The sequence below is a fragment of the Mirounga leonina genome, unplaced genomic scaffold, assembly GCF_011800145.1.
Source record: "Mirounga leonina isolate KUSES-001 unplaced genomic scaffold, KU_Mleo_1.0 Mir_153, whole genome shotgun sequence".
Classification (NCBI taxonomy): domain Eukaryota; kingdom Metazoa; phylum Chordata; class Mammalia; order Carnivora; family Phocidae; genus Mirounga; species Mirounga leonina.
This window is the reverse complement of record NW_023270387.1, coordinates 8,653,838-8,666,278: the sequence shown is the minus strand read 5'-3', so window position 1 is coordinate 8,666,278 and position 12,441 is coordinate 8,653,838. Positions and strand designations below refer to the sequence as shown.

The 12,441-nt window shown below is 48.6% G+C and overlaps 1 protein-coding gene across 8 annotated transcripts in view; it reads right to left on the bottom strand.

Moving 5' to 3' along the window:
• Window positions 1-12,441, bottom strand: part of DIXDC1 (DIX domain containing 1) — a 59,892-nt gene that overhangs the window by 24,913 nt on the left and 22,538 nt on the right. For 4 of the 8 annotated variants that reach the window (XM_035008926.1, XM_035008929.1, XM_035008928.1 and 1 more), the window contains 4 exons: window positions 9,447-9,572; window positions 6,716-6,947; window positions 5,994-6,101; window positions 107-219 (listed from right to left, as the gene is read on the bottom strand). In XM_035008926.1, coding sequence (XP_034864817.1) covers window positions 107-219; window positions 5,994-6,101; window positions 6,716-6,947; window positions 9,447-9,572 — 579 coding nt within the window. Of the gene's footprint in view, window positions 1-106; window positions 220-3,020; window positions 3,581-5,989; window positions 6,102-6,715; window positions 6,948-9,446; window positions 9,573-12,412; window positions 12,433-12,441 lie in introns of those variants that run through there. The other 4 variants (XM_035008931.1, XM_035008927.1, XM_035008934.1 and 1 more) reach the window with 4 other exon arrangements.

Below are 12,441 nucleotides of genomic sequence, written 5' to 3'. Positions count from 1 at the left end.
GAGAGGGAGAAGACCAGGGAGTTTATAGGTAGATAGTCAAGACCCCCAAACACTTCAAGATGAGAACTGTTCCTCGAGCCAACCTAGGCATGCTGACAGATAGTACCTGTTCTGTTCTCTATTCCTTCAGAGGGAATAATCACAAAATCTGCCTTCTCCTCCGACTGGGTTATAATGGATTCGCTCTTTGCACTGTGGATAGGACTGGGTGAAGTCAGGCTGTGATGGAAGGAAAAGGAAGAGAAACAATTGTTATGAACAGTTGTTTATTTTTTTAAAGATTTATTTATTTGAGAGAGAGAGAGAGCATAAGCATGCAGGGGGGAAGGGCTGAGGGAGAGGGAGAGAGAGTCTCAAGCCGACTCTGCACCTGGTGTGGAGCCTGATGCGGGGCTCAATGTCATGACCCTGAGATCACAACCTGAGCCAAAACCAAGAGTTGGATGCTTAACCGACTGGGCCATCCAGGTGTCCCTGAACAGTTGTTTAGAAGCCAACTGTCATAATTTATCCCAGAGACATGTTCTTATTCATCTTACTCCTACTGCCTAACATAGTCCCCAGCCCACAGTATGAACAAACATTTGTTGAATGAGCCCAGGATGAACTTATTGAATGAATGAAATGAATGTTAAATGAGTGAATGACCCAGTCTTTTCCACAGCAAGGCTGCCTCGAAGCCTGATTCACAAAGAAGAGGTTTACCAGAAGGATGGGTAATCTAGCATCTTAAAGAACTCCAAGTTTTGTTTTGTTTGTTTGTCTTTTTTTTTTTTTTTTACTTACCACCACCACCTGCTCCACCACCATCCCTGGGCCCAGATTCAAAGACTAATGTAGTGTGTATCTTAGTAGCTTTGGGAGCTGGAAGGAAAATCTACTCACAGACACAAGCATCACCAGCAGAGTAACATGGCAGATCAGCTCTAGGCTGATCTCAAAAGAGGGGACAACGCTGAGGGTGATTCACGGTGAGAAACTGCTGGGACTGTGGACAGTGCCAGGCTAGGCAAAGGGGCAGTGATATATCAACAAGGTCAGGACGTGACAAGGAAAAGGGGAATCAGAAGGAAAAGGGGAAAGACCTGCTTGAGAAAGGGAAAGGTTTACTTGATTGTACCGTCGAAGAGTTATTCAGATCCCTGCTAGACTATTTGCAAATTACCATCAGAAACCTCTCCTCAATTCTTAAGTTCTGATACAACTACTAGCCTTGGAGGGAACCGCTGTGATTTTCAGGGAAGATGAATTTTAAAGCTGTAGAACAACAGCAAATCAGCAAGACAAGATGGGGATGTGAGACTGATGTTTCCATCTGACAGGGGAAAGGAATCTGAAGAGCCTTTTTTCTTTGCGCTGCACCTTGAGAACATCGGCTCTGAAGCAATCTCAGAGGCTGTGGGGTCTCTAGGCCCAGCCCCCTCTCAGGAATTCTTTCCAAATCCATCACCCAGACAACAGTGAAAGTGTCTAGGACTCACTGACCCACTTAATGTGCCCCTGAAGTCTCCCAGGCTAATCCTCACAGCCTCGATCAGGAGTTAACATTTTGTCTTCCTAGAAACCAGGAAAAACAAGAGCTGAGCACAAGTGGTTGTAGTCAGACATTTCAAAGCCTCGAAAGCAGCCTGAGGACTAGTGTCTCATCCTCTTCGTTCTCCCAAGTTTAAGGGCTTTGGTGGGAATGACCTCAACCAGTAATACATTCTTATCCTATTAGAACCTTAGAAAACAATTTACAGTTTTTTGCTTCAAATCTATAGATCCGTAACCTGAGCAGACCAGGGGTAGAAAGGTGGCGAGGAGTGGTATTTAGAAACGGTAACTGCTTATCCATCTTTCACCACTTAGGCAACCTGACTTCCAGGCCAACGTGAACTAACTGCTGGGAAAGCATTAGTGGAAGGGCACTCTGTCATCATAAGGAGAATAGATTTATGAGTACTCAGGCCTCCACATTCACCTTCCTACAGAAACGGGGATCCGCTTGCAGAAAGAGGCCTGTATCAGCTGCTCTTCCTTGAGAAATGATAAAACGACGCTTCCTCAGCTGACAAGGTGCTATGGTTGACACGTTCCACTGCCTGTATTTGGCTGGACCACAGTGGGTATGTGTGAGACGCAGGGGGGCGGGGGTGGCGAGTGGAGTGTGAACCTAGGATGCTGGAAAACTGCTTGCCTAAAAGAGGAGCCGCATGCTCAGCTCTACCCTCCCCCTCTTAAGTGAGCTGTCTCCCATATAAGGGCAGGAGGCGGCGGATGTCTGCATATCCAACCCCACTGGGGAGTGGCAGAGCAGCCAAAGGAAAACAACATTTCTCGTGAATTTGAGGCTGCCAGTGCGTGAGGCCACAGAGAGGTAACACCATGAAACCAGGTCGCCAAGTGAAAAGATGAAGGAAGAAAATCCTGAAGCACGGGTCAGAGCAGCAATCCTGCTGCATCCCCAAGAAGAACCTCAGAGATGAGGATGCTGCGTTCAGTCATCTGCTTCAGGTCACAGAAAAGTATTTTAATGCTAATTAATTACATGGCTTGGGCTCTCCCTGAGGAGCTCAAAATCCCTGTTTTGTAAACAAGTAATGCCCCACCTGCCATGTAATCCCCTCAAATCAGGGAGCTGATTACAAATAAGGTGTGCCTGATACATTTCCTAATTCCCACAGGTCTAACATCTCTCCAATCTTAGCATCAAACGATCCCCCAGCAAAGTCCAAATCAGAGTAAAATCATTTTTTTTTAAATGGGTGATGGGTGAGAAGAAAGCGTCCTGTTTACTCCTGAAGTGCCCTCCCACAGCAGACAGGACAAGGTAAAGGGCCACTCCTCCCTCCCCTATGCGGGCTCCAGTTTCCTAAACCCACTGTATTTTGTAGTGATAATCCCAGACCAGCAGCCTGTCCTTCCCAATACAGCGCCCCCACCCATCCCGGTCCGTCTCTGGCCAAGAGCATCCTCCGGTCCAGGCCCTGCTCCCGCCCATGCCCCCCACCTCCAAAGCCAAAGTGGCTTCTGCTCACCATTTGACTTGCGTCCCTCCCATGGTCCCCCTCCTGGCTCCGGCTTCAGCGAGCCTGTTTCCCCGGGTGAGGCGGGAGGCTGGGAGTCACGGCGCTCCCGAATCCGGGCATGTCTCCCCGCGCTGGGGCCCGCAGAACCACTCCACCGGCAGGCCGGCTACCAGAGCCGCGGGCCCCGACCGCGGCAGAGAGTCGGAGGGGCAGAGAGGCGGGCGTCTCGGCCCCGGAGACGGGGATGCTCCCGGGACTGGGGCGCGCGGTCCCGGCCGCTCAGACGCTGCAGCAGCCCGGCCTGGGCGGAAGCCGCCTCCCCTCGTGGGCTGCGGGTCCCTGGCAGAGGCATCGCGGCGGCCGCGGCCGCGCGGCTCCGGCCGTGCCCCTGGGCGCGGGCATCTCACCCCATCGCCGGCGCGGGGCAGCGCTGCCCGCGGCTCCCGCTGCGCGATCAAGTCCCGGCGGGGAGCTTGCGGGCGCCCCCGGCTCCGCGCCGCCTCCCGCGCCTTCCCTCGCCGCCCCCGCTTCCAGGCTGTCAGCGCGGCGGGCCGCGCGGGGCTCGGACCCCGCACGGGCGGGGCGGGCTGGGAGGCCGAGCGGGAGCCCGGCGCTGGGCAGGGGCGGGGCCGCGGACGCCGAGGCCCGAGAAGGGGTGGAAACGCCCTTTCTGCGCCGACCCCTCCCTTCGCGGCCACGGAGGTTGGGGCGGGTGTCACCAGGCTCCTCGCCGGAGGAGGGGAGCCTGGGCGGGTGGAGACTCAGGGTCGACCCCGGAAACCCGCCGAACGCTGCTCTCCTCCCACCTCGCCCCAGGCGTTGCATGTGTTCTTGTTTCCCAGCTAAGGATCATTTTGCGTGGACACAGTAAGAGGCTGGCCGGAGGCCTACGGAGCAACAGGCGGCCAGGGCTCCGCCGGGTGTCTCTTGAGGGGCAGAGGGGGGCCACCTTTCGCATCTTCTGTGCCGCTGCCCGTTCACAGTCACATCGCGGGGTCTCCTGGCCTTCATGGGTCACTGAGCCATGAGGTGGCCTCCCCCTGAGGAAGGGGGTGGGCGGGCCGAATGTTCCAGAGCCTCCTGGGTCCCGGAAACTCACGGAGGAAAACGCAGGATGCTGACCCAGCATCCCAAAGATGTAGGGGAGAGGTCAGCTTAGAAGAAAATGACAAAAAAAATCAGTAAGGAGCGACAGACAGGGGGATGCGACTTATTACCTGATCCCTCTCCCAGAAAAACTCTGTCTGCCCCCAGCAGCCCGATTTCCAGGGTGTCCCTAATTCACTGTGTCACAGCCCCTGCCCCAGTCTGAGTTCTCCTGCCAGAAAGGAAGGAAGCAGGTGTTCTCAGGAAGAAATCCAGGCTTCTCTCCTCTGGCTCACTCTGGCGCGCTCTCTCTCTCTCTGGCTCTCTTTCACTCTCTCTCACTTTAACTCTGGCAGGCACAAAAAAGTGAAAGGCCTGTAGCCATGCAGGAAGCAATAGATCTCATTATACACGGAAATGTCCTTTGATTCTGTACCAAGTGATAGTCTAAGCAGCAATCAAGGAAGAAATGGTTTAGATTCTCATTACTAGCACACCTATTGCTCAATGGGTACAGGGTTTCCTTCTGGGGTGATGAAAATGTCTTTGAACTGGATAGAGGTGATGGTCACACAACATTATGAAGATACTAAACGCCACTGAATGGTACACTTTAAAATTAGTGGCTAATTTTATGTTATGTGAATTTTATAAATAAAAAAGCAATCTACTAAATGTAAAAATTAAAGTTGAGCAAGGTTATCAGTATATTAAAATGCTGGGAAGAATTCCATGTGACTTCAATAAATTAAATGGTCTATCAATCTAAGATGGAATTTTATGTGGAAAAGAAACAGAAAGACAAAATAAATGCACCTAAGATACATATAAGAACATGTAAAAGGGCGCCTGGGTGGCTCAGATGGTTGAGCGTCTGCCTTCAGCTCAGGCCATGATCGATCCCAGGACCCTGGGACCAAGTCCCACATTGGGCTCCCTGCTCAGCGGGGAGCCTGCTTCTCCCTCTCCCTCTGCCTGCCACTCCCCGCTTGTGCTCCCTCTCTGTCAAATAAATAAAATCTTTAAAAAAGAAGAAGAAGAAAGAACATATAAGATACATATAAGAACAATTAGGCTTAACTAGAACAGACTAAGCTGGGCTGGGTAGGAGAGGAAAGGTCATAAAAGCATAAATTAAAAATGATTCAGCAATGAAATGAAGTTAGTAAATAAGGTGACATGATCCAGGGATGTATTTTTAGGAGCATGACTTACATGAGCCAGGAAACTGGTCTTTTTCTGCCACTACACTTGGCATCGATCAGGCTTTTATTAGAGCACTGTGTCCTGTTCTGGTCTCTGCACTTGGCTCTAAGAGCTATAGCTGGCCTTTCTGCTGGAGTCACAAACATCTTAGCCCACTCCAATGCACACTAATCTGCCACAATTCCTAGCCCTATAAATGAAAGCTGGAAACATCCTAATGCTCGCAGACAACTCTGCTCAGTGTTTCCTCTTGTTACAAGCTTGATACAACCTTCTCAGGCCACACTTAGCGTTCAGCTCAGGAGCCAGGGCAGTACCATGGAACGGGCTGTCAGTTCTACACAGGCGGCCGAGACGCAAATATGCAAACCAGGGGCTGGGCCCTCTTGGCCCCCGGTCATGCCCCCCTGTGGACGGAGCTGAGCACTGACACTCAGGCTCCACACAAAGCTTCCTTGTGTGGGAAACTTCCCCGCACCCCACCCTCCCTACCTTCCTGCCAGCACAAAACCGCAAAGCAGGGCTGAAGACGACCCCTTTAGAGTCAAACATAAGCCGAGGGAAAGAGAAAAGAGGGAGGAGCCTTACTGCCCGTCATATTGCTACTTGAAGCTGAAAACTCCGAGCCGCGCCCCCCAGGGATTCCACTTCTGACCAGGCGGGTCCTGCTGAGGAGCTGCCACCAGTTACCTGGGGCAGCTGGACTCGGACGGGGACCTCTGCTGCCCTTCGTACTGCTGCACCAGGGCCCGCACGCTCCAGCAGGGATTCTCAATCTCCTCGTCCACGCTGCTGTTCCTAAAGTCGGAGGGCACCAGCAAACGAGAGGGTGTCAGTCGTTCAGTTCAGGGCAACTCGACAAGAGCTGAGAGACGGCCACTCTCAGAGTGCTCAGGGAACAAAGAGGAGTAAGGCCAAGCCCCCGCCTTAAAGACACTGGACACCCAGTAAGGAAGACAGACATGAACACAACCAATTTCACCAGGCTCTGCAACACCCAGGGTCCTGCTCTCTCCCAGCAGACATACAACCCCCGAAAGGTTTCCTGCCATGAGTCTTCAGGACAAGCTGGCTTTAGGATGCATTCTAGAGAGAGACTCCCCCAGATGACTTGGAACATTGCTCCCACATATCTCCCCGTGAAGAAAACACACTGTGCCAAAGGCATATATTTAACATCCTGGGCACCAGGACAAAAAATTACAAATATGATGCCTTTACTTTCTGCTAACTGCAAAATAAACATCTCTTTTAAAAGGGCTTTTCTCTCTTGGAGTGTCCTCGCTGACCGACACTCCACGCTCCTTTCTGCAACGTGGGGCTGTGTAGGTGACACGTCCATCTATTGCACGATATCATTTGCCGTGAAACATCGGAAGAACAAGTTCCCATCCCCAGATTTCGACGCTTACCTCTGTCTGTATCGAAAGACATCCCGTCCTGACCGTGACATGTCATGACACACATCAGCCAGAGCGACAGCGGCTCCCTGGGCCACAGCAGTGGCGCAGTGTGGCTGGTGACTCTGCAGAGGGGCTCTGGGGTCCCTTCCTTGGCTCACCGTCCTGTTGGAGCCAGGCTTGAAATGAGCTGCCAAGGCAAGGACCAGCCTCATGATAGACTTCAGGTTTCCTTCCACAATATCTGAGGGACAGAACAGACCCAGAGATCCTAAGAGGGAGGCAGAGGGTTCATTCATTTAATGCGTATTTCTTAGTGACACAGGTCTCTCTGCCTCGCAAAGCATGTTCAACAGGCACACAGAACATTTAAAAGCAATCATAACGAAGTATGGTAACTTGGGGTGGTAGAGGAACAGGATGCTCTGGGAGCCCAGAGTAAAGGCATCTTGTCCACCCTCGAGGGCTCAGAGAAAGATTCCTAGGGGAAGTAAATTTTACACTGAGATTTGACTGACACATTGCAGTTCATCAGGTGAAGGAGGAGAGGGAAAAGAGTATTCCAAGAAGAGGGACCAGCAGGCGTGAAGGTCTAGAGGTGAGAGAGAGCATGACCCACGAGAACTATGCTGTCCAGTATGGGACCCACTAGCCACATGAGGCTACTGAGCGCTTAAAGGGTAGAGTCTGGGGCGCCTGGGTGGCTCAGTCGTTGGGCGTCTGCCTTCAGCTCGGGTCATGGTCCCAGGGTCCTGGGATCGAGCCCCACGTCGGGCTCCCTGCTCGGCGGGAGGCCTGCTTCTCCCTCTCCCGCTCCCCCTGCTTGTGTTCCCTCTCTAGCTGTGTCTCTCTGTCAAATAAATAAAATCTTTAAAAAAAAAAAAAAAAAGGATAGAGTCTGAATTGAAATGTGCCAAAAGGGTAGTACTTCACACAAAAAAAGTCAGATTGAAACATATCTCGTTAGTACAAAAAAGAGAATGCACATTATCTCATTAATAGCTTTTACATTGATTACATGTTGCACTGATAATATTTTGGATATATAGGGTTAAATAGAATGTATTATTAAAGTTCATTTCTCCCGGGACACCTGGGTGGCTCAGTCGCTTAGGCATCTGCCTTCGGCTCAGGTCATGATCCCAGGGTCCTGGGATCAGGTCCCACATCGGGCTCCCTGCTCAGCGGGGAGCCTGTTTCTCCCTCTGCCTGCCGCTCCCCCTGCTTGTGTGCACTGCTCTCTCTCTCTCTGACAAATAAATAAATAAAATCTTTAAAAAAAAAAATTCATTTCTCCCATTTCCTTTTTTTTTTTAATGTAGCTATTAGAATCTTTTAAGTTCCATATATGAGACTTGCGTTATATTTCTGTGGCACGGCACTGTGGCAGAGGAAACTGAAAACAGTGCAGCATGGCTAGGGGCTCAGAGTGCAGGGGGAGAGGGTGAAGGGTGAGGCCGCAGGTCAAGGTCAGAAAGGGCATGGCAAGCCACAGGAAAGACTGTGGATTTTCCCCTAAGGACCCGCACGTGCAGAGCAGTGGCATGAGCTTACGTAGTCTCAGAAAGATCGTTCTGGCTGCAGTGTGGAGAGCAGAGGGGAGGGGGACAAAACTCGAGGCAGTGAGACTAATTAGGAAGCTGCTGCACTTCTCCAGGTAAACGACAATGATGTCCTCAATGGCAGTATTCCCTCAAAATAGCTGACTTTAATGGGCCAGATCCCCAAGCCCACCCCTCATGGGGACCAAAGCAGAAATATTACAGCACTCTAAATTTTGCCCTAGAAAAAAAGAAGAAAGCACGCAAAAAAACAATGTGCTAGGTCTGGTGTAAGTTAAAGTAAGGGCATGGGTAAAATTCTATTTTCTTAGTTTCGTAGCATTGCAAATATGCAAGACTTGGAAAAAGACTGATTGATACCTCCCTACGGGCCACTCTCAATGGTAAGTATCTGCCCCACCTGAAGTATCCCAACACAGAGAGCACCAATAATCCAACATGGAAGGAAGGCTCCCTCCAGGCCCCCATTCTCATCAGAGCCATAGGCAGTCAGACCCAGAAACTGAAGCTGAAACAGAATCAGATCTACAATCAGTTCTAGAGAAACAGCGGAAGGCCCAGGAGCCTGGGCTCTCTGACACCTCAACAATCGCTTCCTTGGGCTCAATATGGACTGAGAAGCGTCCTCTTCTGGCCATGCAGCTACAAGAGTGGGTATGTACAGAGCTCCCAGAGCCTTTCATCTTGCCTGAAATATTCTGTGATAATCACATCCAAAAAAAAAAAAAAAAAGCTATAAAATATTTTTCTTCTGGAAAACTGGATGGAAAAAAATATAGTTATTATGATTTGAAATGATTCTTGAGCATGAAACCCAAGGAACTTGAAAAACATTATCTTCATTTTTGATTACTTAAATGAGACATTCTAAAGTTAATATCCCAATCTTGTCATTTCTACTGTATTAATGTTTATACATACACTCAAGCAAATCTTTATTCAATTAAAATGAATAGAGAATGTCTTTCTCCACCCAGGTTTTCAAAGCACTCAGATTTTGATAATCACCCTGTCCCAAGAGGGTAACTCTCTTTATGGATAAATGATATGAGGCTACGGACCTAATCCTATTCCAGTCTACTCAGAACGCTTGGCTATGTAATGGGTAGTTCTTCTGAGCCTCATAATCATTGGGTAAAGCTGAGTGTACTCATCCCCCATAGACGTGATGACGCACTGACCTTTAGCTGAAGTCTGGTGCATCCGAATCTTTTTGGAGGCCACAAACTGTAGCACTTTCTCCACATTATTCTTCATCTCCTGTTGGTTACTGGGACTCAGCTGTACCCCATTCAGTTTTTCTCCTGCTGTTGGAAGAGAGAAAACATATGAAGGGAGGGAGGAACACTATCAAAGTTTCATAATAGCCAGATTCCGAGAAAGGGAATATTTGATGTAAACGCTAAGATTATATATAAATATGCAAGTGAGTTAAGCCTGGGTGCTCGTAATTTGGATGGGGAATAAGAAAGTAAAAGCCTTTTGGAGGGTCTTCAAATTTTCAAAGCTATACCCAGGGGCCTGTGAAGTTATCGTGTATACATTTACTCATTCAACAAATACTCACTGAGCACCCACGGGGTGCCTGGCACTATTCTGGGCACCAGTGAATCAGCAATGAACAAGATGGACAAAGTCCCTTCCATTGCAGAGGTTCTATCTCTAGGGATGACAGACAACCAAGTCAACCAGTACATGTTAATATAATTTCAGACAGTGATAAGTGCTATGAGGAAAAACAAAGAAGAGTAGGATCATGGCCTCCCCGATATTATATGTGGGCAGAGACAAGGAAGCATTCCAGACTGAGGAATTACAGGTACAAACATTAGGGTAGGAATGAGTTCAGCTTATCTGAGGAACAGCTACAAGCCCAGTCTGGCTGGAATGGAGGGAGAGGGAGGGAGTCAAATCCTAGGAGAAGGTAGACAGGTAAGCAAAGCCAGGTCATTTAAGGGTCTGTGGATTAATGATCTGTGTTTTTAAAAGTTGGCTCTATATAGACTCTGCTTATGTAGAGAGGAAACAGGGAGATTAGTTAGAAAATGAAACTAGTCAAGGCAAGTGTTAATGATGGTTTGGGCTTGACTGGAAAAGGCTGACAGGTGAGAAGTCAGATATCAGGTAAAATTTTAATATAAAGCAGATAGCACATGTGAAGGGCTGGCTATAATATATGAAGAAAAGAGAATAATTAAGGACAACTTCCCAGTGTTCTGCTTTAATAGCTGAGTGAATGGGACCATCCTGTGTTACTTCAGTGAGGAAATCTGGAGGAGAGAGGAACTGGTAGGGAGAAGGATTCCAAAGCTCTGACTGGGGACTGTGCAGTTAGAGCTGCATTTTAGACCTCCGGGGTGCCACACTGAGCATGGGGTTGATATTCATGTCTCAAACTCAAAGACAAGTTTAGAGCTAAAGAGACGGATGTGGGAGGAGATCACTTGGGGACAGAGATAACATAAGGACTAAGGACTGAACATGGAGGACCTCAACACTTAGAGGTCAGAAAGGAGAAAAGCCAGCAGTACAAACAGGGGGAGCCAGTGAGGAAGGAGGGTCCTGGAAGCCAAGTAAAGAGTGTCTGAAGGAGGAGGGAGGGACAAACTGTGTTGAGTTCTGCTAAACTGAATAAAATGAGGCCAAGCCGCTGGATTTGATAAGGCAAAGGTTGTGACCTTGACGAAAGCAGTTTCAGTGGAGGAGTGGATCAAAAGCTCGATGAAGGCATGTTAAAGAAAGAATGGGGAATAAGGTGGTGAATTCAGCGAGTTTTTCCATATAGCAAAGTCACAATAAAATGCAGCATTTAAGAATCTGGGTTTTGGGAAACCAAGAATACATATTCATATTGCTTCTATATGCATAGAACATCTCTGAAAAGAAATGCAAGAAATTGCTAACACTGGTTGCTTCCAGAAAGAACACGTCATTGGTGCGGGTAGAAAAAAGGCTTTTACATCCTTTTGTGGCTTTTGCATTTTCTATCTGATTATATTTTCAAGTATAATCAGTTCAAATCAGTGAAAACAAAGGTTTGAAATGAACTTTGGAATTAAAACAGGTCTAGTTTTGTACCTCTGCTTCGCCATGGTAGAGTTATGTGGCCTTGGAAAGTCGCCTAGCCTTTCTGAACCTCATAAATGAGTAAGGCGGTAGTACTCATCTCATCCCGATAGCATAAATCATCCAAAGCAGCTTAGCACAATTCTCGATATATTCTAAGTGCTCAATGAATTTATTTATTTTTATAAATCTTCTCTTTTAAGCTTGGTTTCCTGAAAATGGGGATGACATTTTCTGCTTCTCAAGGGTTGACCACTGAACGACATCAAATTAAATGAGATAAAAGTGTTCAATAGATGGCAGCTATGACTATTACCATTGTCATTATTGTAAATGGATGCTGTGGTGAGCTGGCCCAGTGGGGTAGCAAGCTGGGCTCCTTCCATGCCACTTGCAAGCCCCACATCTCTCAAGGACTCTAAGCAAGGTCAGCTGATTAAAAGAACAATAAATGTCGGAGTGCCTATTATGTGCCGGGCACTTGGATAGGAGTTGTGGAGACAGGAAAAGAAAGTTACACTGTACCTGCTCTTAGAGAGCTCAGTCTGCGGGGAGAGATAGGAAAACAATTCCTGCTCAGTGAACAGCGATACTATCATAGTCACAGAGCTGTGGACAAATGCTATGGACATAGGGTAGGATACCATCCAATAAGAGTGCCTGGCAACAGCTCCAGGGCCCCCTGAGGATGAGCCCTTTCGTGGGGCGATATGGGAGTGTCGCGGAGGGGTCCTTTTGCTGATAAACCCTCCTTCTTTTGGCCTGACTACTATTTCCTCTTCCGGCCTTGGTTTAGACATCAGTTCCTCTGGCAAGCCATCCCTGAACCCTAGGACCGGACTGGGTGCCTCCATCCACCCGCGTGCTCCTCTCTGTCCTGACCCCATCAGAGTCCTAAGTACATGAATGGAATTGTGTTCACTTTCCAGTCTTTCCAACTAGATTGGGACACTCCTGAGAGCACAGACCGTGCTCATAATCACATTGCCAAAGCATAAATCAGCGCCCGGCACACAGAATTTGTTGACTCATAAATAAATGAATTAACGTTGGGCAAGCATGTTAAACCTTTGATACTTCCATTTCCATATATTACAAAGCAGCTGCAAA